The 12,172-nt window shown below is 46.7% G+C and overlaps 1 protein-coding gene across 1 annotated transcript in view; it reads right to left on the reverse strand.

Moving 5' to 3' along the window:
- Positions 1-3,489: 3,489 nt before the first annotated feature.
- Positions 3,490-12,172, reverse strand: part of BPIFB4 (BPI fold containing family B, member 4) — a 29,662-nt gene continuing 20,979 nt past the window's right edge. The window contains exons 15-17 of the mRNA XM_010841698.1: positions 10,169-10,232; positions 7,686-7,762; positions 3,490-3,820 (exon numbers count right to left, since the gene is read on the reverse strand). Coding sequence (XP_010840000.1) covers positions 3,797-3,820; positions 7,686-7,762; positions 10,169-10,232 — 165 coding nt within the window. The 3' untranslated portion in view covers positions 3,490-3,796. The remainder of the gene's footprint in view (positions 3,821-7,685; positions 7,763-10,168; positions 10,233-12,172) is intronic.

The raw sequence follows: 12,172 nt of genomic DNA on the forward strand, positions 1-12,172 counted from the left end.
CTGTGGGGCTGGAGAAGGGGGTTGGGGGCAGACCCTGCAGGGCCTTGTGAGCAGTGGTGAGGGGTCTGTATTTCGCTCTGGGTAGTACAAAAAGTCCATAGATGAGCTTGAAGCAGAGAAGGTAGGTGATTGGTCGTGCAATTTAAAAGACCCAACCCTCTGGCGGCTGAGTGGAGAATGGTGCAAGATTGGAAGGAGGAAGACCAGTGAGGAGGCCGGAGCAGGGGTTCATAGGAAAGATGATGGGAGGGGAACCAAGGTGGAGGTAGAACTAGAAACAGTGGATGAATTCATAAGGATTTATAGGAGGTGTTTCTAACACTGGAAGTAGGAACAGAGCAGCCTTAGCCACTGGCCTGGGAACCAACTTCTGGTCACCCTCTTGAGGCACCGCCCTTTAAGGTGGGACTTCCTCCCCTCTAACCCTTCCCAAGGCAGGCTGGACAGGAAGTTCCACCCTACTTCTTTGTGAGCCCACCTCCCAGGAGCTAAGGTTTGGGTGTTTCCAAGAGACCAGGAGAGAAAGAGACCCTGGATCCTGGGGAAGGTAATAGATTGTGAACGTCCCTAGAGGGGTCTCTGATGATGCTTCCTCCTCAGACAGGCCTTCTCTGACCACGCAAAGGTGCGTCACCCTCTCTCTTCCCTCCTTGATATGTATCCATGTTTATCTTTTTAACCCTCAAGACCATCTCAAAATAGCCTTTTTGTTTGTTAATTTACTTATTCTTGTTTTCTTAGAATTTATTGTTAAAGATCTGTCTTGTGGAGTAAGACTGAAGCTCCAGGAAGGCAGAATTGGTAGCCACTTAGTGAATGAATGAATGATGCAGTCAGGAATAAACCTAATACATTGGGTTACAATAGACTAAATAATAAATATAAACTAAATAATTTAACTCTCTGACATTTAAGTGAAAGAGAAAATAAGACATGGAGGGAAAGTTCTTTTTAAAAATCACTGGGAGGAAGATACAAAAGGACTTAAAAAGGACTTCAATACTTCTTTGCCCCTCAAGGCGATAAGCTGGCATCAAATAACTGCTAAAACTGCTCTAAATGTCCTCTGTGGCTCTAATGGAGCTGTTTGGAGGAAAAACTCCTGCCTTCCTCTAGGAAGAATCCCTTAGGCATCTCTTGCTAGCAATGCCAAGTACCCTTCCTTGTTCTCAGTTTAGCTGATCAGAGGTGCACAAATTAAACAGAAACTTCAGTAAAGTTGGGAGGCCAGAATGGGGAATTCTCACATCCCATGACAATAGGAAGAAGAAAGACTCCTCTTCTCTCCTGGCAAGGACTCAGCCAATGAAAAACCATGGACCCTTTGTTTACTACAGCCCTTGCAACTTCTTTTCCCCCTCTATAAAAGTGTTCTCCTTCTCTTGCCATGGGGGGACATGCACACAGGTCACCATGGTTGCAGACCCCAAGTTACACTTTTCTGCTTGTCCTGAATAAGCTCATCTTTGCTGAAGAAATAACTGGCAGTCTTTTAGTTCTAGGTCAACAGAGGCAAGAGGGTCCCAAAGGCTCACACTCTAGAAATTCTAACCACAGCAAGCAGAAATTAAACACCTACTGTGTGCCAGCCTTGGTGCTAATAAGCACCTCAGAAAACAAAAAATGATCTCATTTAAATAGCCTCATACTCATTTTAAGGTATTATTATTATTATCCATTTTACATATAACAAAGTGCTAGTCACTCAGTCACAGCTGACTCTTTGCAACCCCATGGACAGTAGCCTGCCAGGTTCCTCCATCCATGGAATTCTTGAGGCAAGAATACTGGAGTGGGTTGCCATTCCCTTCTCCAGGGGATCTTCCCAACCCAGGGATCGAACCCGGGTCTCCCTCATTACAGGCAGATTATTTATCATCTGAGCCACCAGCGAAGCCCACTGATAAGAAAACTCAAGATTAGAAGGCTAAAGGGCCTCACTAAGTCAACCAGTGACAGTGATGGAATGTGAACCCCATTCTCCTGACTCCAAAAGTCTTGCTCTTTAATGACCTCCTGATGCCAGAGTTGAGGCTGGTGATGTATAAAGCTGTCCTGTGGCAGGGAAACCTCTCTGTAGAATGCTGTCTGATTGTTTTCAACATGAAGAGATTGGCCGTTTTCCTCACTGTCTGGCAGAGAAGGAGCTTTGGGGTGGGGCTTGGGGAGCAGTTGCTCTGAGCAGACCGTACATGGCCAGAGTCTAAGTTTCAACGGACATACAGTCATTGGGCTTTATTTCTAGAAAAAGAGCTTGTTTGTAAAGAACCCATCTGGGAGCTTCCTTGCTCATTTTGTGGGCTGCTGCTGCATCCGTGCCTCCTCAGCTTGGACCTGAAGACATGAGATGCCTAGTATTTCTGCAGAATCTCTATGGCAACAGGAGCCTCACTGCCCCTCAGCTCTAACCACAGATAAGACCTGTGGTTAGACATAGAAGACCTTACCATGCTCACGCATATACCTGGTTTCCCCTTCCTCCTGATCATACTTCCCTACCCCTTGAAGTCAAGCTAGATCATGTGACCTGCTTTGGCCAATGAAGTGTGAGTGAAAGCGATGCTTCCTGGTGGAAGCCTGGAAGTGCTGGTGCTTGACTCCCTCCTTATGCTTTCTTTGCTCTGGGGACTGTGCAGATGTGGGGACAAATTCAGCCCAGGGCTTCCCCCCTGCAGCTTATGAACAGAGACAGTGTGGTAAGTGGAGAGGGCTTGAGCCTTGCAGTTAAATCATCAGGTTTAAACCCCAGCTCTGTCATTTTGCAGCTGTGCAACCTTGGGCAAGTCATTGCAATTCTTGATGCCTCAGTTTCCCCACCTGCAAAATAGGAACTGTCCTGATATCTACCTCATGGTGCTCTCATGAGGTTAAATGAGATCAAATCCCAAAGTCTCAGTGCCAGGCTCAGCAGGTAGCAAGCACTCCATAAACATCTCTCAGGAGGATGAGGCAGGAGGATATCTTATTTTTGCCTCTTTCATCTCTCCCCTGGGACCTGAGATACACCCATCCACCATCCTTCTGGCTGGTGGTGGATGGGTGTAAATCACATGCTGGGAACACAGAGAAGATGGGGAGGGGAGAGGGCAGGTGAAAGCTGAGAAAGGAGTGGAGACCTTTGTCATCTTGGCGAATGGGAGTTAGGCCAGAGGGCAGCCCTCCGGCAGTGTGCAGTCAGTCTAATGACTTTGAACTTGCTACTTCTGAGTGCTGACCCTCCCCGTGCGCTGTGGAGTTGGGGTGGGGGAATTGAGGAATGAGAGATCAGCCAAGCTGAGAGCTGAAGAAGGCAGTGAGAACTGAATTAAGGTCCCCCCTTGCCCATCCACAGGGTCCTCAGAGGCATTTTTCAGTAATGGACTGAACCATCTTTCATGAGGCTGTAGCTACATCTGCCAGATGCCCCCCGTGAAGTCTCGAACAAGGAAAGAAACACCCAGACCCTGAGGGAGGGTCCTTTGGGGAGACTCGCCCCAACTGCAGGGAAAGAGGAATCTTTTATTGAAAGCATAAAGTTCTCAGCTTGGGGTCTGGCGTGGAGTCTGAGAGGCCTCGGTCTTCTAGGAGAACTCTATGCCCCTGCCGGGGGCTGACCATGGATGGGATTGTTCGTCAATGGGGGCAGTGGCTGGACCCTTTCTCAAGGCAGTGGCATGTGAGAAGATGGTTGGAGGGATGGAGAGGGACCTGTTGAGGAGCTGAAGAGACTTGGAGCTGGGGACCGTGTCAGGCCAAGGCTTTCCAGGACTGGTTCCAGCTTCTCCCCAGGCTGTAGCTGCATCTCTGCCTCTGTCATTCAGGTGCTCAGCACCAGAAGGTCCTTGGAGGGCAGAACACAGAGCTGGTTAGTGAATGGGGCGGCTTCTGGCTACAGCTCAGCAGACAGCCGCCTGCCTTAGGGTCAGGCCAGTCGCATTTCTCGGCAGCAGTAACTCTGAACAGTGGAGACAGCTGGGGTCAAAGGGGCCTGAGAATCACCCTGGCTGTGTCCATTAGCTTGCTGTGAGCAGGGGATCTTGGGCAAGACACTTCCCACCCTACCCCTCATTTCCTTCTTTTCCAAATAAAGAGAAGCAGGCCTGAGCCCCTCTCCAAACTCTTCCAAACTCCAGTTTTCATAATTAAAAAGATCTACAACAATAATAAAAGCAACAGACTTAATTCATAGCACAAATGAATACCCATGTGTCCATACTGGTATAAGTAATTGAGTAAATAAATAAATGAGGGAGAAGGGGTAACTTTTCTTTACAGCAGAACACCAACTAGTAAGTGTGAAAGGAATTGAAGAGATAAAAAAAATCACCATTCAGGCAAACAGCACAGCAATACTGTTGAAGGCAAAAATCATTAATGAATGACAAAAGTAGTGGGAAAAGTGTGGTGAGAAACAGGATATTTGCATAGTGTTGAAGTTTAGGCCCCATGCGATATTGATTAGTTATAAAGGGAGAACGTAGCAACTTGGTGGAGAAACCTGGCAGGATCCACCTTAACCACAAGAGCAAAGCTGAACACTTCCGGGAAGGAGATGCTGACGTCACGGGCCCTGACTTGGTACCCTGACAAGGGCACAGCATTGTTTAGCAACATTCTTGCCAAAAATACATAACCTCATCTAATTATGAGAAACTATCAATCAAATCCAAATTGAGAGACATCCCACAAATCCAGCCCAGTTCATCAGAAATGTCAAGGTCACAAAACACAAGGAAAATTGAGGAACCGTCCCAGATTGAAGGGCGCTAAGGAGGTGTGACCACCAACTGTGAAGTGGAAGCCCGGATCCTGAGCCAGACAAAGGACATTCGTGGGAAAGCTGGCAGGTGAGGCCTGTGGATTTGTACTAATGTTAACTTCCTGGCTGTGATCGTTGTACTTGGACTACAGCAGATGCTGACACTGGAGGAAGATAGGTGAAGAGTGTTCTGGAACTCTCTCTGAACTATTTTTGCAACTTTTCTATAAGTCTAAAATTATTTTAAAATAAAAAGTTAAAATAAATGGCTAGACCCATTTAGTAGTAGTAATAAGAAGAAGGACTTCCCTGGTGGCTCAGACAGTAAAGCATCTATCTACAATGTGGGACACCCAGGTTCAAACCCTGGGTTGGGAAGATCCCCTGGAGAAGGAAATGGCAATCCACTCCAGTACTATTGCCTGGAAAATCCCATGGACAGAGGAGCCTGGTAGGCTACAGTCTATGGGGTCGCAAAGAGTCAGACACGACTGAGGGATTTCACTTTCACTTTCCTTTCCTAATAATAATAAGAAGAATAGCTACCATTTACAGAGGGCCTATAAGACTCTTGAGAGTCCCTTGGACTGCAAGGAGATCAAACCAGTCCATCCTAAAGGAAATCAATCCTGAATATTCATCGGAAGGACTGATGTTCAAGCTGAAGCTCCAATATTTTGGACACCTGATACAAAGAGCTGACTCATGAGAAAAGACCCTGATGATGGGAAAGATTGAGAGCAGGAGGAGAAGGGAATGACAGAGGATGAGATGGTTGGATGGCATTACCAGCTCAATGGACATGAGTTTAAGCAAGCTCTGGGAGATGGTGAAAGACAGGGAAGCCTGGTGTGCTGCAGTCCATGGGGTCAAAAAGAGTCGGACACAATTGAGCCACTGAACAACAGAGAGCCTACAAGAGCCTCTGAGTCTTTCTCTTTTTTTTCTGAATCTTTCTTTGAACCAGTGATTTTTCACCTTTCAGACCCAACACCCATTTTTCATTTGATTATAGGACTTCATTACTTCCTTTACTCTGAAATGAATCTCATAGATTACATAATTTACTGATACATATATTTTAAAAGCCAGTATAATTCTTTTACTGGAATATACAGAAGAAATAAAAGATAAGTGATTTATAACAAAATAATGTGTATTGAGTCAGCCAAAACATTAGTTTGGGTTATTCCATAAGATGTTACGGAAAAACCCAAATGAACTTTTTGGCCAACCCAATTATTTTGATATAAAATGCTCAAGCGTGATTATTCAGGAAAGAAAATTCATCCCTACACATTTTAAAATTCCCTTCAGGTTGGGGAGGTGGGTTGCAACACAATCTCAGGTGAAAACCCCTGGTCTGAGCTATCTCTGTTACTTCAGTGCAAATCCTGCCTCTCACTAGCTGAGTGACCTTGGGCAAGTGGCCTACCCTCTCTGATACGCAGGTCCTTTACCTACGACATGAGGCCAGCATTGACCGGAGCCCTAAGACAGTGCAGGGCGCACCACATGTGCTCAGTAAATGGTAGAAATGATGACTGTGGTGACAATGGGGACAATAAATTTCTGCCAGTCCTGTTCACATTTCCTAACCCATTTTTAACAAGTGAGTGATGACCGTTAACACTGAAATGCTGTGTCTCATTTAATCTCTCACTGTCAACTCCTTGAAGTGGGTGGTGGTATTCCTCATTTCAGATGAGGAAACTGAGGCTCAGAGTAGTGCTGAGGTCCTGCAGGCACTCAAGAGAAGGGACGACGACTGGCGCCCCTAAGGACACCCCAGAGCCGGCGTCTGACCCACATTGCCCATTCAAGGTCACTGCCACCTCTCTTGACTCTTCCCCAAAGGTGGGGGTGGGGTGGGCTGTCCCCTGGTCTGAAGCCCAAGCCTGGCATGAGTGTGAGGAGCTGGGCTCTCAGCACACAGCTGGTGGCTATGCAAATAGGTGCTACCTTTTGAAAAGGACTTCGTCAATCTGGGATCATGTTCGGGGATTATGTTCTAAAGAACTGAATCCTGGAGTCAGAACCAGTTTGTGCACCAGGATGTACACTGCACCTTCTTTATTACAGTGATGCTGATAATGACAGACACTTCTAGAATGCTGACTCTGCGCCAGGGGCTGTACAAGGCCCCTTATGTGCAGAACCTCTTTTATCCTAAATGCAGCCCGGTAGATACACACTATGATTAGCCCCTTTGTATAGAGGAGATAACTGAGGCCCAGGGCCACCCAGCTGGAAACTGACAAAGTCAGGATTTAAACCCAGGCCAGTGGACGCCAGGACCCTTATTCTTCAACTCCAGTGCTCTACTGACTGACCCCCTGGTCAAGCCATGTTTAAAAATAAAATTCCAGAGAGATTGGAATGAAAAATAACAAAATGTTCTAAGGGATAATTTCTGGGTTGCAAATATATCTAGGAAGATAAACATGTGTTTGTTTCATCTTTTTTGTATTTTTTGAATTTCAGATATTGAACTTATGTGTATTTTGGAAGTGGTAACAAGATCCCCTCCATAGCACCTGCCATGATTCCAATTAACAATTATTCAGGAATATTTTCCCAAAGGCCCATCTATCCACAGGTTGAAGCTTTGCAAGGGCCAGGGTTTTTGTTCACTACTGTTTCCTCAGCCCCTTGGGCATTGTCTGGCACATATTAGGTGCTCAATAAAAAAATTTCTGATGAACTATGTCACACTTTCACTTTGGGCAAGCCCTTTACTGCTCTGAGCCTCAGTATTCCCATCTGTGAGATGGGGGCAGTGATGAGAGCTTCATTTAAGGCTCCTAGCAGCTTTGTTTCTTATTCCCTCAGCCCCATCCTTTGAAGGTAGAGGCTGCTATTGTCCTGCCCTTCCCTTCCCTTCTCTTCTTCCTCCCAATTCCTGGGTTTGCAGAGGAAGGCAGAACAGAGCTCTATCTCCCCTTACCTCCAAGATGTCAATGTCTGCGTTGCTGAAGTCGATGTTGAGGATTTTGGGAAGAGGGACACCGGAGCCCAGCACAGCTGTGGGGGAAAAAAATGATCAGGTACAATCAGCGTGGCCAAGAGGCAGCAACCTTCCCGAAGCCTCCAGTATTACGTCTTTCATGCCTCCAGGACTTTGTCCTTGCCCGTCCTTGTGCTGGGAGCACACAGTCTCAGCCTTGCCTGCCTGCTGAGTTCTGAGCCTTCCCCGAAATTCTGTTTCGATGCCACCTCTGTGAGGTCTCCTACCCACCAGCCTGAGCAACCCTGCGCTCCTGCCACTCTTCCCGAACAACTGCATTTCGGAAACCACAGCATACTAATGCCCTGTCTTCGCATCTGTCACCACCACCAGATTGTGAGTTTCTTCCGGCAAGGACTGTGTCCCCAGCATCACCCAGACCTGGGTGGAGCACAGAGGAGGAGACAGAGGTTTGCTGAATGAAGGCACGGAAGGAAATACATGGGACCCCAACAAGTGACCTCCGTGGAGGTCTAGATCATCAGAGCCTAAGCAGACCTGCTGATTAACATTCTAGAAAGAAAGAAGGAAGGGAGCCAGGAAAGGGGGTGAAGCAGGTGGGAAACACGGGACTTAGTCCTCTGACTCCAGCAGGATTTTTCAGAGGACTAAGGACATTGTGAATCTACCCCCGAGGAACCTATGCAGTATTTCCCAAACTTGCTTGGTCATGGAACCCTTTTCTCAGAGTATCTTGTGGGACTGATTTTCTACAGAACCCTTTTTGGGAATCATAGATCTAACCCAACCTCTCACTTTTGAGAATGGTAAATTGCAGTATAGTGAGATTGAGGGAATTGCTGTCAAGTTCACAGCACCTCCTAGTGGTGAAGCCCAGGAGAGCCTCTCCATCTATTGGCTCCCAGGTCAGCCCAGCCCCATCCATCTCCTGACATCATCCTCTCCTACCAGGGAATGAGCATGGGCCTGGTGACCAGCGCTTTTCTGTGGTTCTGATTCAGTCTCCTCTGGTGACAGTCCCCTGAAAAAAGGTCTGATTGACATCAAGAGTTCTCCAAATGAACTGAGCTGGTACAGTTGATGCCACCCCTCTTCATTCCATCTTCCAGGATGCAGAAGCGGGGAGAGAGAGGTTGGGTCCAGCAGCAATGAGACAAGCTGGGACCTGGGGCCCTTTGCTGCAATTCTTGCACCTGGACACACCTCTCCTCAAGCAAGAAAATACAAAGAAACTGTATGGGACTAAAAATAAGAGTTGGGGCAAATTCTGGACAAAAGATACAAATAAACCGAAAACCTAACTGCCTCTTTTGAAGAGCCTGGACCGAAGAAGAGGAGGTTGGAAACACAAGCATGGTACTGCACATGCCCTGTACACACGATACCACCTAAGGGGTGGACAAACCACTTAGGTCACCCCTCCAGCCTGACCACTGGACCACCCTTACCCTCACCACATATAAGAAACAAGCTTACTCCACTCAGGGAGACAGTAAGCAAGGGAACCTGTTGTTTGTTCTTGCTCCCCCCTTGCTGCAGCAGGGACCCCAGTAAAGCCTTGCTTGCATTTCTTGTCTGGCCCCTGATCAATTTCTATTGATTAAGGGGGCCAAGAACCCTGGTTGATAACAGCTTGAGGGCTGTGGTTCTTGATGGAGCAGCTGACCCAACCTCCAGAGGCCCCAGGGCTCAACAAGGAACCACAGAGATGACACACCAGGCTGTTTGATCTATTTATAAATTCGGGCAAGAAAACCCTCTAACTGACTATGTAACTGTCTAGGGGGTTAGGAGGCTGGGAATATTGGTAACAGTAACTTTAGTTCTGTCTGTACTGATCGAACTTTTTACATTAATAAAATACACATGTGGTCCCTGCGCAAGTAAAAATAAATACACAATTAAAGACAAGTCAGAAAAAATAAGTCAGGAACACAGCCATGTGAATTAAGTTAAAAATGGCTAGGAAGGCAAATTTTATGTTTATATATGTATATATATCTATCTATATATATAGATATATGTATATATATCTTACCACAACTGAAAAGAAACCCAATGAAAATAAATATAAAAATTTTAAAAACCAAAAAAGAGGAGTTTAGAAGGAAGTATACCCAGATATTGGGATTAATTGCCTCTGGGAGGTGAGATTTTGTTTTCTAACCTCTCTGGACTTTCTAAAATGTACACACACATAATTTTCACATATAATCAGAAGTTCACATAAATAATCAGAGAAACCAGTCAAATAAGGCGGGGCAGGGAAAGAATACAACAAAAGCAGCAAATAAGTTGATGGAATCTTGGGGCAATATTTGCATTTAGAGGCTGAGATAAATAAGCTTAGAGTGAAGGTCTCGGGAATGCTATTGAGGTGGAACAGCTGTGCATCAAATATGCCCAACAAACCAGTAACCCCCTGATCCGCAGGCCACACACCCTGGGGCACCCTCTCTCACCATTCATTGCAGGCATGAACGCCAGGTCAAAAATCTTCCCGACCAGCACCTCCAAGAGGCCAACCTGCAGAGGAAGAATGAAAAGGCAGAGATTCGCTCAGGTCTGAAGGGATCTTTGAGCCCCCACCCCGACCCCCAGCCCTGTGGCTGGAGAGGAAGCCGAAGAGCATCTCCAGAAGAATCTGGGAGCTGCAGCCAGAGCCCCTGTGATTCCAGCACCACCAACCCCAAGGCACATCTGTCCACCTGCTCCTTGTACAGATGCGCAGGCTGAGGTCCAATTCCCAGCAAGTGCTGGCCCAAGGCTCATGGTGAGGCAGAGACTGAGGGAGATCAGGTCCTCCCCAAGGGCAAAGAGCACGGGGCCTTTGGTGGCTTGGAAGGCCCTTGCACTTTGTGACCAGCCCTTCAGGTCCCCACCCCAGCTCAGCTTCCATGGACTTCCAGGCAGCTTCCCTCACCTCTCTGACCCCCAGTTTCCTCAGCTGTAAAATGGGCCAGCAAGTCCGGCTTGCAAGGAAGCAGTGAGGATTAGGAGCAGATCATGTAAAACGCTTGGCCTTGAGCCTTTTCATATAGCGTGTGTGCATGCTATAGTTGTGCCCAGCTCTTTGCAAGCCCATGGACTGCAGCTCGCCAGGCTCCTCCATCCATTTTCCAGGCATGAATACTGGAGTGAGTTGCCATGCCCTGCTCCAGGGAATCTTCCTGACCCAGGGATCGAACCCATGGTTCCTGCTCTGCAGGCACATACTTCACCTCTGAGTCACCAGGGAAGCCCTTTTTCATATAGAACTGCTCTTCACTTCTCTAAACCTTGCTTTCTACATCTGAAAATGTGAGTGGGCAATCTTTACCCCAGGGAGTACTTGTCCAAACCAAACATAAGCTCTTCTGTGTAGAATACCTGCCACGGCATGGTGCCACGTGATACCATGGTGACAGAGCATGGGACTCAAGTCCCAGCACTGCCTCTTACCTGGTGGCTCTGTTGAGTCTGCCTGTAGTTCAGGAGACCCGGGTTCAATCCCTGGGTCAGGAAGATCCCCTGGAGAAGGGAATGGCTACCCACTCCAGTATTCTTGCCTGGAGAATCCCCATGGACAGATGAGCCTGGAGGGCTACAGTCCATGGGGTCATAAAGAGTTGGACACGACTGAATGACTAACACACTGCCTCTTACCAGCTCTGTGACCTTGGGAGGGTCACTTAACTTCTCTGTGTTTGACTCTCTTATTTGGAAAGTGGGCCAATAATTGCACCCACATCATAAGTTTGATTTGAGGATCAATGGAGAAAGGCTTGATTTCAAAATAAATAAGTAAATAAAAGGTTAAGGTAGTGCCTGATGTCAATTTCTATTGCTCCAGAAATATTTATTAAATATCCAATTAAGTATTGGTGTCTTTTTCCATTTGGCGTCCAGAGATTTCCATTCTAGTCTGAGCTCTGCCCCAACCAGCTGTAAAGCACGTCACTGCCCCTATCTGGGTACCAATCTCTCCATCTATAAAATGAAGCTGATGATACCAATCCTATGAGTTGTTTGGATAAGAAAAGCACCATGACTGTCTCTGCATAAGTGGAAATCTCACCCAAACTTGCCCCAGAAAGCAAGCATCAATTTCATTGTCAATTTATAAAATCAGTCAGTTCAGTTCAGTCACTCAGTCGTGTCCAACTCTTTGCGACGCCAAATGGGCATTTTCAAAGTCTTAGGTGGAGTGGGGGACACAAGAATGAAAAAACTGATGAAACAGGACCAAATTCTCAGCCATTAAAAAGAATACATTTGAATCAGTTCTAATGAGGTGGATGAAACTGGAGCCTATTATACAGAGTGAAGTAAGCCAGAAAGAAAAACACCAATATAGTATACTAACGCATATATATGGAATTTAGAAAGATGGTAACAATAACTCTGTATACGAGACAGCAAAAGAGACACTGATGTATAGAACAGTCTTTTGGACTCTGTGGAAGAGGGAGAGGGAGATGATGGGA

Source organism: Bison bison, unplaced genomic scaffold (assembly GCF_000754665.1).
Source record: "Bison bison bison isolate TAMUID 2011002044 unplaced genomic scaffold, Bison_UMD1.0 scf7180017864167, whole genome shotgun sequence".
NCBI lineage: Eukaryota > Metazoa > Chordata > Mammalia > Artiodactyla > Bovidae > Bison > Bison bison.